The 12561-nt window shown below is 35.8% G+C and overlaps 1 protein-coding gene across 1 annotated transcript in view; it reads right to left on the minus strand.

The window, feature by feature from the left end:
* The window catches only part of HERC2 (E3 ubiquitin-protein ligase HERC2), a 509505-nt gene that overhangs the window by 264182 nt on the left and 232762 nt on the right, over positions 1-12561 (minus strand). Inside the window, exon 35 of the mRNA XM_068226746.1 lies at positions 12060-12220. Coding sequence (XP_068082847.1) covers positions 12060-12220 — 161 coding nt within the window. The remainder of the gene's footprint in view (positions 1-12059; positions 12221-12561) is intronic.

The following is a 12561-nucleotide window of genomic DNA, read 5'->3' on the forward strand; positions in this document are numbered from 1 at the left end:
GAATGTTGGCCGGCAGGGTAGGGGAGGTGGTGGTATACAATTTCTAATCACTAGATTGCGTGCCAAAAGCCTGGATTAAATTCCAAACCTCTCCGCAGTGCTCATATGGAGTGAGGGCATATGACGCTGTTGATGGTGATTCGTCCGTCGGATGGGGACGTTAAGCCTTGAGCAGACCCCTTGGTGCTATTCGACAGGAGTAGGCTATGTGCCGGCACCGGGTTTCACCCTCTCCCTACTATCATATATCACGTCATTCATTTCATCTCCCATTAACTCCTCTGATGAGGTTGACGTCAGGAAGGGCATCCGGTCATAAAAAACCGCCAAGACAAATTCATCTCACCTCATACCCGACCCCGTAGGGAAACGGGACAAGGGTTGGACAAACATTCCAGATAATGGGTCTCCCATCGCTAGACCTTCTTGTTTGTAAATTTTCTTATTGAAGGTAAAATAGTTGTTGTCTAAAACGAAATTAAGTAATTTTAACCATTCATCAATTTCGATTTTACTCAATGAGCTATGTTTCAACAGATTGTTTTTTATGATGTTAATAGTATTGTTGATAGGGATATTAGTATACATGTTGGTGATGTCAAAAGAACATAAAACGTGGTTTGGTTGTAGACTGAACTTATTTAGGGAATTACAAAGTTCGATCGAGTTCTTTATGGGGTTGGAGTTGTGAAATTTGAAGTGTTTTTTTAGGAATTTGTGTAGGAATTGAGAGGTTTTATAGGTAGGACTATTGATACTATTAATTATAGGCCGAATGGGGACATCATTTTTATGAATTTTGGGCAGTGATCTGACTGTAGGTAATTTTGGGTTCATTACAGTTAATTTCTGATAATCTTGATCATTTAAAATGAAGTTAGAATTTTTAAGAAGGTTCTTTAAGTTACGCTGTATTTTGTTTGTTGGATCTTTGTTAATTAAGGTATAGGTATTGTCTGAAAAAAAGGTTTCAGTTTTATTGATGTAATCTTGTTTGTTCATTATTACTATGGTGTTGCCCTTATCTGCTTTTGTAATTACTACGTTGTTGTTATGGATTTTGGATTTCAGGTTTAGAATTTGTTTCGAGACATTGTAGTTATTATTAGATGTTATCTCATTAATCAAAGTTGGGAGTTTCTTTTTTACTTCATATCGTACGTCATTCTGTTTATCAATTGGGATTTGTTTATCGATATTAGTTTCGGTTTCAGCGATGGTAGTGATGATGTCTTCTGCCTTTTTGTGATTAGGCCAATTATGTTTGATGCCTTTATCTAATAGATTTAATTCTTGGTTAGAGAAGGTTGCATTAGATAGGTTGATTGTAGTGGGAATGTTAGTCAAATGGGAAGGGGACACTTTGTTGTTTGTATTTTGGTCAGGAGTTTTACATTTGTTTTCTTGAAGACGAGAATCAACTTCCCTCACCAACAAATTCTTAAAAATCTTCAACCTCACATCAATTAGAGTTCCCACCTCCCCTACAGCTAATATACCCCCCTCCCTTCCCCCCGCCGCTAGTACCTCCAATTCAAATACAACCAATAAACCCATAGCCACACCCACCGTAACATCGCTCCCTCCAATAGCCTTACACCGTTACAACACGCGCAGTAATACACTCCCTTCCCTCCCACCAATAGCAGCCCCCCTCCAATAGTTACGTCAACGCAAACAGATCCCCCTCCAGCACAAAACTACAGTTATAACACACGTAGCAAGAAGTCTACTGTTGCAAATACTTCTAACTCATAATATTGCAAGCTATCCTTGTCACCGTCAAATGGTAAGTGCATACGATTCTACTTCAATATTTTTCAAATATCTTTTCACACAATTAACTCTACGTTTCTTGCTTCCATTTACAGATTCCACTTTTATATGCTTTTTCAACTTGAATATCTGCAAGCTCACAATTTGCAACATTTGAACATCACTTCAAAATTTTGAGATGGTCCATAGTGATCCTATTTGAAACTGTTCTTCAACTTCTATTCACCAACTTCATATCCTCAACGTGTTCTACAACTTCTTCATATGCATCTGACTTCAGTCTTTTATCTTCAAGATCATGATTAACTTCGGATCTCTCGACTACCTTTGACTTTTATTCTCTCTTCTTTACTTTGATTATATAAGATTTTTCACCATCATCTATTTATAACCGCCAGACTATCAACTTTACTTTTATGCAATCTTACTACTTGTTGTATAACAATCTGTTGTTTTATCCATTGTACTTATTTTAGCAGCCTTCTAATGTTAATTTTGTTAATACTTCCACTATTGTATCTCATCACATTGTATTTTCAAACCATCATTATTTTTAATGTTATTTTATTTCAAATCTCTTCAAGATTTTAAAATTCATTTCATTACTACATGTTATTTAGACGCTTATTTTTAATTTAAGGTTAAGACTATGGCTGATGATGCCTTCAGGGAAGGCGAAACATGTACCACTATTAGCTAACAAATTTATGTAAATCATCCAAGACGATTTTGTATTGATTAGGTGGTCTAATAAATAACTTAATGTTATTATTTCAATCAAATATCATCAATACGGACCAAAAATGATATTTATTACATGTAATGTCAATGCCAACCAGGCAATAGTAAAACCTAACAAGTACTTGAACCTAAAAATTAAAATAGGCAAGATTTCTAGAGATATCAAGTTTCTTAAAGATTGCTTGAAATTAGAGTTGGTACCTAAATTTCTCAAATCTTTACAAAGAAAAAGTCATCCCTATTCAAAATCTAATGCCACTCAAAAGAAAGTAAACAACATATGGTTGAAAAATGAAATTAAACTACAGTATTATACAAGAAGAAATCTCTACTAAATTTACAATTATATAGGACTCATTTGACCATCTCTCAGAAATTACCCCCACTCGAATGGAGCTCATTTTTAAGGTACACTGACCTCAAACTATCTTACGTATTAGACAAGAAACAGAAAACCCTAAACCATAAATTACTTTGTCTTCAAGAAAACAAATGTAAAACTCCTGACCAAAATACAAACAACAAAGTGTCCCCTTCCCATTTGACTAACATTCCCACTACAATCAACCTATCTAATGCAACCTTCTCTAACCAAGAATTAAATCTATTAGATAAAGGCATCAAACATAATTGGCCTAATCACAAAAAGGCAGAAGACATCATCACTACCATCGCTGAAACCGAAACTAATATCGATAAACAAATCCCAATTGATAAACAGAATGACGTACGATATGAAGTAAAAAAGAAACTCCCAACTTTGATTAATGAGATAACATCTAATAATAACTACAATGTCTCGAAACAAATTCTAAACCTGAAATCCAAAATCCATAACAACAACGTAGTAATTACAAAAGCAGATAAGGGCAACACCATAGTAATAATGAACAAACAAGATTACATCAATAAAACTGAAACCTTTTTTTCAGACAATACCTATACCTTAATTAACAAAGATCCAACAAACAAAATACAGCGTAACTTAAAGAACCTTCTTAAAAATTCTAACTTCATTTTAAATGATCAAGATTATCAGAAATTAACTGTAATGAACCCAAAATTACCTACAGTCAGATCACTGCCCAAAATTCATAAAAATGATGTCCCCATTCGGCCTATAATTAATAGTATCAATAGTCCTACCTATAAAACCTCTCAATTCCTACACAAATTCCTAAAAAAACACTTCAAATTTCACAACTCCAACCCCATAAAGAACTCGATCGAACTTTGTAATTCCCTAAATAAGTTCAGTCTACAACCAAACCACGTTTTATGTTCTTTTGACATCACCAACATGTATACTAATATCCCTATCAACAATACTATTAACATCATAAAAAACAATCTGTTGAAACATAGCTCATTGAGTAAAATCGAAATTGATGAATGGTTAAAATTACTTAATTTCGTTTTAGACAACAACTATTTTACCTTCAATAAGAAAATTTACAAACAAGAAGGTCTAGCGATGGGAGACCCATTATCTGGAATACTAGCCGATATATACTTAGATAATCTCGAACATAGTAAGATTATTAATAACATCAACGGACTCTGTCTTTGGCATCGCTATGTTGATGATACCATAGCTATCATTGATAAACAAATCAACAACAGCAATAACATACTATCATTCCTCAACAACTTAGATAATAATATTAAATTCACTAAAGAAGATGAGTTCAATAACTCTTTGAACTTCTTAGATATCAAAATCACACGAGCATTGAACAAATTCGACTTCCAAATATACAGAAAACCCACCTTTTCTCCAACAACCATAAAAAATGATTCTTTACATCCCAACTCACAGAAAAAATCCACTTATCACAGTTTAATATATAGAGCATTAAAGATCCCTATGTCCTCTATTAATTTAAAGAAAGAATTACTATTCATCAAGGAAATAGCTAAATTCAATGGATTTAACACGAGTATGATTGATAAAATCATCAATAAAACCAAACTGAAACTAGCTACCAATTTAACTCCATCAAAACCCGTCAAACCAAAATACGCTAAATTCACGTTCAGTAACCATAGCATTTACCCGATAACCAATTCATTAATGAAGCACGAAATAAAAATAGCCTACACAACAAAAAACACTAATCGTAATTTATTCTTCAATCACAACTCTATTAACATCACAGACAATAGTTACTCTGGATCAGGAATATACAGATTGAAATGCTCTACATGTAATTTTTCTTATGTTGGCCAAACTGGCCGCAGCTTCTCTACCAGATACGCCGAGCATTACAATGCCCAAAGACACAACAAATTCTCCGCAATGGCCAACCATATGAGGGACACCGGGCATAAATTCACCACAATAGAACAAGACCTCCATATCCTAAAAAGAGTCAATAAAAGCAAACTCATGACAGAATATGAAAACTTATTTATTTTCCTCGACCAACATTTTAATAAAGATAAAAATCTAAATGACACTATTGATAAAAAAAGCCCCTTGTATGAACAGATTCTTATTTTATTACGAGAATCAACTTCCCTCACCAACAAATTCTTAAAAATCTTCAACCTCACATCAATTAGAGTTCCCACCTCCCCTACAGCTAATATACCCCCCTCCCTTTCCCCCGCCGCTAGTACCTCTAATTCAAATACAACCAATAAACCCATAGCCACACCCACCGTAACATCGCTCCCTCCAATAGCCTTACACCGTTACAACACGCGCAGTAATACACTCTCTTCCTTCCCTCCCACCAATAGCAGCCCCCCTCCAATAGTTACGTCAACACCGGGCGAGTTGGCCGTGTGCGTAGAGGCGCGCGGCTGTGAGCTTGCATCCGGGAGATAGTAGGTTCGAATCCCACTATCGGCAGCCCTGAAGATGGTTTTCCGTGGTTTCCCATTTTCACACCAGGCAAATGCTGGGGCTGTACCTTAATTAAGGCCACGGCCGCTTCCTTCCAACTCCTAGGCCTTTCCTATCCCATCGTCGCCATAAGACCTATCTGTGTCGGTGCGACGTAAAGCCCCTAGCAAAAAAAAAAAAAAAAGTTACGTCAACGCAAACAGATCCCCCTCCAGCACAAAACTACAGTTATAACACACGTAGCAAGAAGTCTACTGTTGCAAATACTTCTAACTCATAATATTGCAAGCTATCCTTGTCACCGTCAAATGGTAAGTGCATACGATTCTACTTCAATATTTTTCAAATATCTTTTCACACAATTAACTCTACGTTTCTTGCTTCCATTTACAGATTCCACTTTTATATGCTTTTTCAACTTGAATATCTGCAAGCTCACAATTTGCAACATTTGAACATCACTTCAAAATTTTGAGATGGTCCATAGTGATCCTATTTGAAACTGTTCTTCAACTTCTATTCACCAACTTCATATCCTCAACGTGTTCTACAACTTCTCCATATGCATCTGACTTCCGTCTTTTATCTTCAAGATCATGATTAACTTCGGATCTCTCGACTACCTTTGACTTTTATTCTCTCTTCTTTACTTTGATTATATAAGATTTTTCACCATCATCTATTTATAACCGCCAGACTATCAACTTTACTTTTATGCAATCTTACTACTTGTTGTATAACAATCTGTTGTTTTATCCATTGTACTTATTTTAGCAGCCTTCTAATGTTAATTTTGTTAATACTTACACTATTGTATCTCATCACATTGTATTTTCAAACCATCATTATTTTTAATGTTATTTTACTTCAAATCTCTTCAAGATTTTAAAATTCATTTCATTACTACATGTTATTTAGACGCTTATTTTTAATTTAAGGTTAAGACTATGGCTGATGATGCCTTCAGGGAAGGCGAAACATGTACCACTATTAGCTAACAAATTTATGTAAATCATCCAAGACGATTTTGTATTGATTAGGTGGTCTAATAAATAACTTAATGTTATTATTTCAAACAGATAGGTCTTACGGCAACGATGGGACAGGAAAGAGCTAGGAGTGGGAAGGAAGCGGCCGTGGCCTTAATTAAGGTACTGCCCTAGCATTTGCCTGATGTGAAAATGGGAAACCACGGAAAACCATTTTCAGGGCTGCCGACAGTGGGGTTTGAACCTACTATCTCCCGTATACTGGATACTGGCCGCACTTAAGCGACTGTGGCTATCGAGCTCGGTCCTCATTGTTTCCTCTCCGTTCTTTCCAGTATTCCTTCATCATTGCACTATGCTTTATTCTTCTCTCCCCAGACCACTCTGGACCATACGATATTTCCTTTTCATCCTTCCATGAAAACGTTCCATTCTTATTCAATTCAACTGTGAATTTTTTAAAGTTAATTTTATTTTCACTCAGTACCGGAAAGAAAGATATCTTATCATCACAAGATATTTTCTCATTTCTCTTTGATAATAGTGCAGATAGCAGCTCAGAAACTTATGTGTTAAGCAATTGTGGCAATTCAATGTCTACAGTATATAAAATGAAAGAGTTTAAAATGAAGTTGTTCTTGGGTTTCAAACACAAGTTCTCCTCCCGTAGGATTGTCATTAGACAAAAATATTTAAAAACACTAAAAACTTCCGGGCAAAGATGGCAATTTAAAATGTAACTGAAATGTTGTTGCCAAGTAATTAAGAATTTAATCCGAATATAAATAATTGCATTCCCCAGTGCCTTTTCAAGCAAAGTAATTGTATGCCAAAAGGTAAAGATAGATGTAATGGAAACAAATTAAAAATCTGCAAGGTAGAGTGTCAAGGTTTCTGTAGAGAAAATACAAAATATCCAGGATTATGAACGACAAAACATGATTCAAATGTAGTAGAATTTGAAATAATTTTTAAACTGATCTCATTAAATTTCTGCAACTTGATTACAATCGGCAGAAAGCTCACCACCTGCTCCGTCTATTTGTGAGCCCTACTTTATAGAGTCAATTTATTTGAAAAAGCAGTCCTACTCAGAGATTCATTAGCTGCCATACAAGCAGTATCCTCACATATCAAACCCCATTCATAAAAATTTCATGAAATTAACCCCTCAGCATCACAGCCATTTAAAGAGCTTCCTACCCCCCAGCCGGATGAGATTTCAACTACGCGTGACTGAAATACATTGATTCACTTAAAGCATTACTACAAGTATAAGAGTAGCCCGATATTCAAGAAGTTTGGAATTCCTTATGATAGAACTATGTACATGGAGATAATTACATAATTGTTTCACATTTCCTTAGTAATTTAGTTTTGTGTGATAGAGTTCAAAGCACTCTTCGAGACAGAGACCCAAGTCACACTCCTGGCAGCAGTACACCGACATCATCTTTTCGCTGTGTTTTGAACACACGATACAATGTTTCTGAGGTTTGGATTTCTCACTCTTCGGTGGTAATTTCCTGATAAAATGTCTTTCCTGCAACCTTGGAACTGAATTATCTGATGCGCGCCGCCCTTGAATATTTCGTTCCCCGTCCAAGCAAGCGTATTTTGTAAACAAACCTTCCATCAGCTGAACCTGATAAGATAACTGCTCAATGTTTGTCCCTGTGACTTGTCTGAATATTATTGGAGAATTTAGGAATCACAACTCATTGTTGAAAACTTCCCTTTGACCTGTATAATTATCTATAGTCTCCTACACAAAATTTCGAAGTACTGGTTCCTCCTCATCGTCACTCTCATCATTTACCACTGCATCCGCCACAGCCACATCATCTATTTCACTATCACTGCTGCTAATACTGTCACTACTACTTCCGACTAAACATTCATCTGAATTACACAATATTTCAAGCACGTTACTGTCAGTCAAACCACGGCTGGAGCTAGCCATTGAGCACGACGCGTCACACGGACTGACGAAGCTCCTTTACCGCTGCCCACACACTTCGTCCGGCTCCGTCTGTGTAACAACACGTTTAATATGCTGCTCAAGGTTTAAACTGAAGTGGGAATTCATCTTTATTTACATCACGATCTTACATGATCAAAGTAAACTTCTCCAGAACCACCTAATATCAAAGGAATAAATGTCACTCACATAGATAGCAGACAACAGCACAAATTCACTTATCCCGGATGTACATAGACTGAACTATGTAATGAACAGCCGAAATTTTAAGAATTTTATATCACAGCAATAAATTGTATCATAATTTTAACTTATCTCGTGTATCACTACAGCAATTGTATTTTATAATGTGTTAAAATGTGTTTTTAGATGTTTTAGGAATATATATTGTCTAATTTGTACTTAAGGCTGATGATGGCACATAGATGCCGAAACTAGTACCATTTGACCATTTGACGTGTGACTGAATCACAATAAAATGTTATTGTATTGAATAGGTGGACCTTGAAGGAATTTAATTTTACTGTGATGAAGCTGCAGCGAGACCAAAAGCAGCAACACGAAACTAAATGATAACATTTATGACGAAACAAACCAACTCGATACATATTTCAGATAAAAGGTCGAGACATCTCAAACGAGATGTATACAATGAACAACTGGTTCTCGTATCGTATGACAAAACGCAACACTAACTGATGCCTACAGAGAGCGCTCGCGGAGAGTTATGAGAATATTACAAGCTGAGAAATAAAGACAAATATAATAAATAAACCACACTCTTAATGTAAAATTAGAGCAAAGAACATCACGCAAAAAGACAAACTTCTCAGATCATCATTTCTTTATTTTATTCTGTGGGAAAGAATGAAGCAAACAGACTTTAAAAAAAGCAGAGATTAGTGCTCAGACTTACTTGACAAATACTTATCCTCACAAAAACAACTGCATTTTAACGATTTTCAGTTCTTATTTACAACACTGATAAACCCAAAAATGTCATGGAAACAAAACAATTTGCATATCCATAACTCCAAAACTCTTGGCGCTGTAGCCGTAAATGCAAAACCATGTATGGGTCTATACCACGTATAGAGGTCGGCGGCTACAGAAGAAAAGAGGGTCTATACCATGTATAGAGGTCGGCACTGAGGGGTTAAACACATACTAACAAAATTTAAAACTTTAAAGAAAAACATCACTTTACAATGGATCACCACACATGTAGAAGTAGAAGGCAACAAACTGGCAGATAAAGTACTGCAGAAAGAAAAAAAAAGGGGCACTAGTACCTACATGAGAACCAAAACCAAACCTCTGGCAGCTAACCCAATCAAGAAGATAATCACAAATAAAATCCTTGATAAATGGAAGTAACTACCCAACTTACTACAATGAAGAAATGGAAAAAAATAACCTATGGGACAAAAACAAAATCAAGCCATGGAAAGAAGCAGTGGCGATCTTAAGATTGGAAACAGGACATGACTGCTTAGTTGCACATCTAGCTAGAATCAAAATATACCCGACGGAAAATTACTTGATCAGTAATGGACTCGAAACATCTACTTCAGTACACAGGACTCAACCCAATCCAACAAAAACAAGGCAATTTAGCTGCCCTATACTGCTGGACAGCCAGAAACAAGGTGAAAAAAGACTCTGTTCCCTAATATATCTGTACATTATTACTGTTATTTGCATATTTCTGTTGTCTAGAGATTTTGTATTGGAGTTACTTCCCAATAAAGCTATTATGGATTTTGAATTACTCGTCGCGAGCCATGAAGTATTTTGCGGCTCAGTTATGCCTTCATGTAATTGTCGCCTGTTGAGTGAACTTGAACATCGTGGTAGGCATTGTCTTATTCTCCGCTCGGTAACTGCACGCCTTCTAGCGGCTGGCATGGTACTAGGCTCCCTTGTTGCTAGTATGTGCTGCTCTCTAGCTACGAGAAGTTGAAGTGACTCTGCGATCGACTGACGTAAGACGACAATAAATGAGGAGTGCAGTTGTTTCTGATTATTTGTTTGAAGAAGGCGGATTGCTGGCAACGATCTGGTTATACATTAAGGAATAAAACACATTCAAGGACGGTGAAGATGGTTTTAGGACTGGATCCTGGGTAAATGATCATCCATCTGGGCGATTAGGCCTGAAGATTTGGTTTGTTATTCTAAGAGTTGTTATTCTATAACCTTGTGAGTATATTTGAATATGTTTCTCTACTGGACTAATCTAGTCAACGGAATCTACTAATGCGTGGTATTTAAGGAAAATAGAAACTGTTTTGGCATTATAAGGAGGTGAAAAATTACGGATTCAATCTTTCGGAGATTCAGTACTGAGAAATATTTGAGAAACAGGTCGTGATCCTATCCATGTGATGTTGAATTTTATCCTTGGGGTTTCACTGTAATTGTAATGATGAATTTAATTTTAGCTTCATGATGTGGTTGTTTAAATGGTTCATGGACGTAAAGTAACAAATCAATGTTAGAGGAGCCCCTAAGAAAGAGTGGTTATGTACATAGTATGAGTATAATGATCTACAAGAGGGTTTAATTTCATTTTATTTCATTTATTCTAAAAATCATGTTTATTATTTTGAAGATTTTTCAACCACCATTTGGGGAAGTAAGATAATTAGGAGAAAGCTTTTCTAATGGACTCCTTGGTTCCTTCCTGTAGCCATCTTCTTTACGGGGGTGGTCACGTGTTGCGCTGTCATGTAACAGAATGCAAACTGTTGGTGGGCGTTACTCTGTTGTGTTTGACATGTGAGTATCGATTGATTATTATGACACTTGACATTCGCCTTATGTGTATATGACCTTTCTGTGTGCAGGACACTTTCCTGCGGTCTTGTGATATTTAGTTGATTTATGTGTCTCTTGGAGTAGCGATATTTACTTGTCCCTCAATTATTTGTGGGTATTTTTTGCATGATAATTGATTTTCTTCTCCCGGATAATTGGAGTTGCATGACGTTTGCGATTAAATACCATTTTCATATATCAAGTACAACCGAGATAGTGCATTAGAAAAGGTTTTCAGCTTGGTATCCTAATTCTAGCGTTCAAGCATTGTAAGATTGGTGCTAATAATTTTTTTTTACCTTTAAATAATCTTCAATTGACAAATGATATTTTAAGTATTTTAATTTGTAGATTATTAGACAGGGTCGGAAGTTTTGTTTTAATCAATTTAACCTCAATTAAAGTTTCCTTAAAAAAAAAATCAAATCTGAGGATTTGTTATTTCAGCCAACTATTAATTAAAACTTAGTTTTATTGTTCCGCTCGGCCTCTTGAGCCCTTGTTTCCACAACTCGCGACGACCTTTTCCTTGGGATTTCTTGATAAGTGTTCTATTTATTATTATTCTTGTATTGCTTGCAATAATCCTGGGTCGTGCTAAACACTCTTACTTATTGATATTATTTGTGTTGTGAGAGAAGCCATACGTTACAACAACAAGAACTTGATAATTCAGTCATAAGAACTTTCCTCTATGATAGTATTTTAATAAAAAAACTACAATACACTGTACATAATGCTTGTAATATTGGTTACATTAAAAAGGTTAAATTTTATATAGCTATAAATCAACATAGCCATACATGAAAAAACAAACTACTGTAAAGACAGCAAAGTGTAACACAAATTCAGAACTAAAGCAACAACAAATTTATAGTATCAAAAAAGTTTGATCTCTTACCTGTACCAACTCCCGCAACAAAGAAGACAGTATGGTGGTGGAGGAAGGCTGAACATGGTCTGCATCAATACCACAGCAAATAGCCAAACAGCGCAACAGAGTGACAGATGCTTGTTTTAACAGCTTTGTGGGATGAGCATCTTTACCATTGGCTTTCAGGGCTGAAACCAAACGAAAAGCATATCTTTGAACTACCGTATGAATGTAAAATCAATGTATGTTAAGTCATCAGCCCAGAGGCTGGTTAGATCCTCAAACAGTACTTATAGTACAGCAAAAACAAATGGTGGCACCACAAATGAGATGTATTACAAACTAACCACTTCATTGCCGTATCGATAATGTAATCTAATCAATATATGAAAAATGTTTTTACCTGATACCTTTCTTTTTATTTAGCCTTTGGCTACTTATAAAAACATTAATAATATCAGACACTGAGCTTGATAGCTGCGGCAAATGCTGGGGCTGTATCTTAATTAAAGCCACGGTCGCTTCCCTC

The sequence above is a fragment of the Anabrus simplex genome, chromosome 3, assembly GCF_040414725.1.
Source record: "Anabrus simplex isolate iqAnaSimp1 chromosome 3, ASM4041472v1, whole genome shotgun sequence".
NCBI classification, from domain to species: domain Eukaryota; kingdom Metazoa; phylum Arthropoda; class Insecta; order Orthoptera; family Tettigoniidae; genus Anabrus; species Anabrus simplex.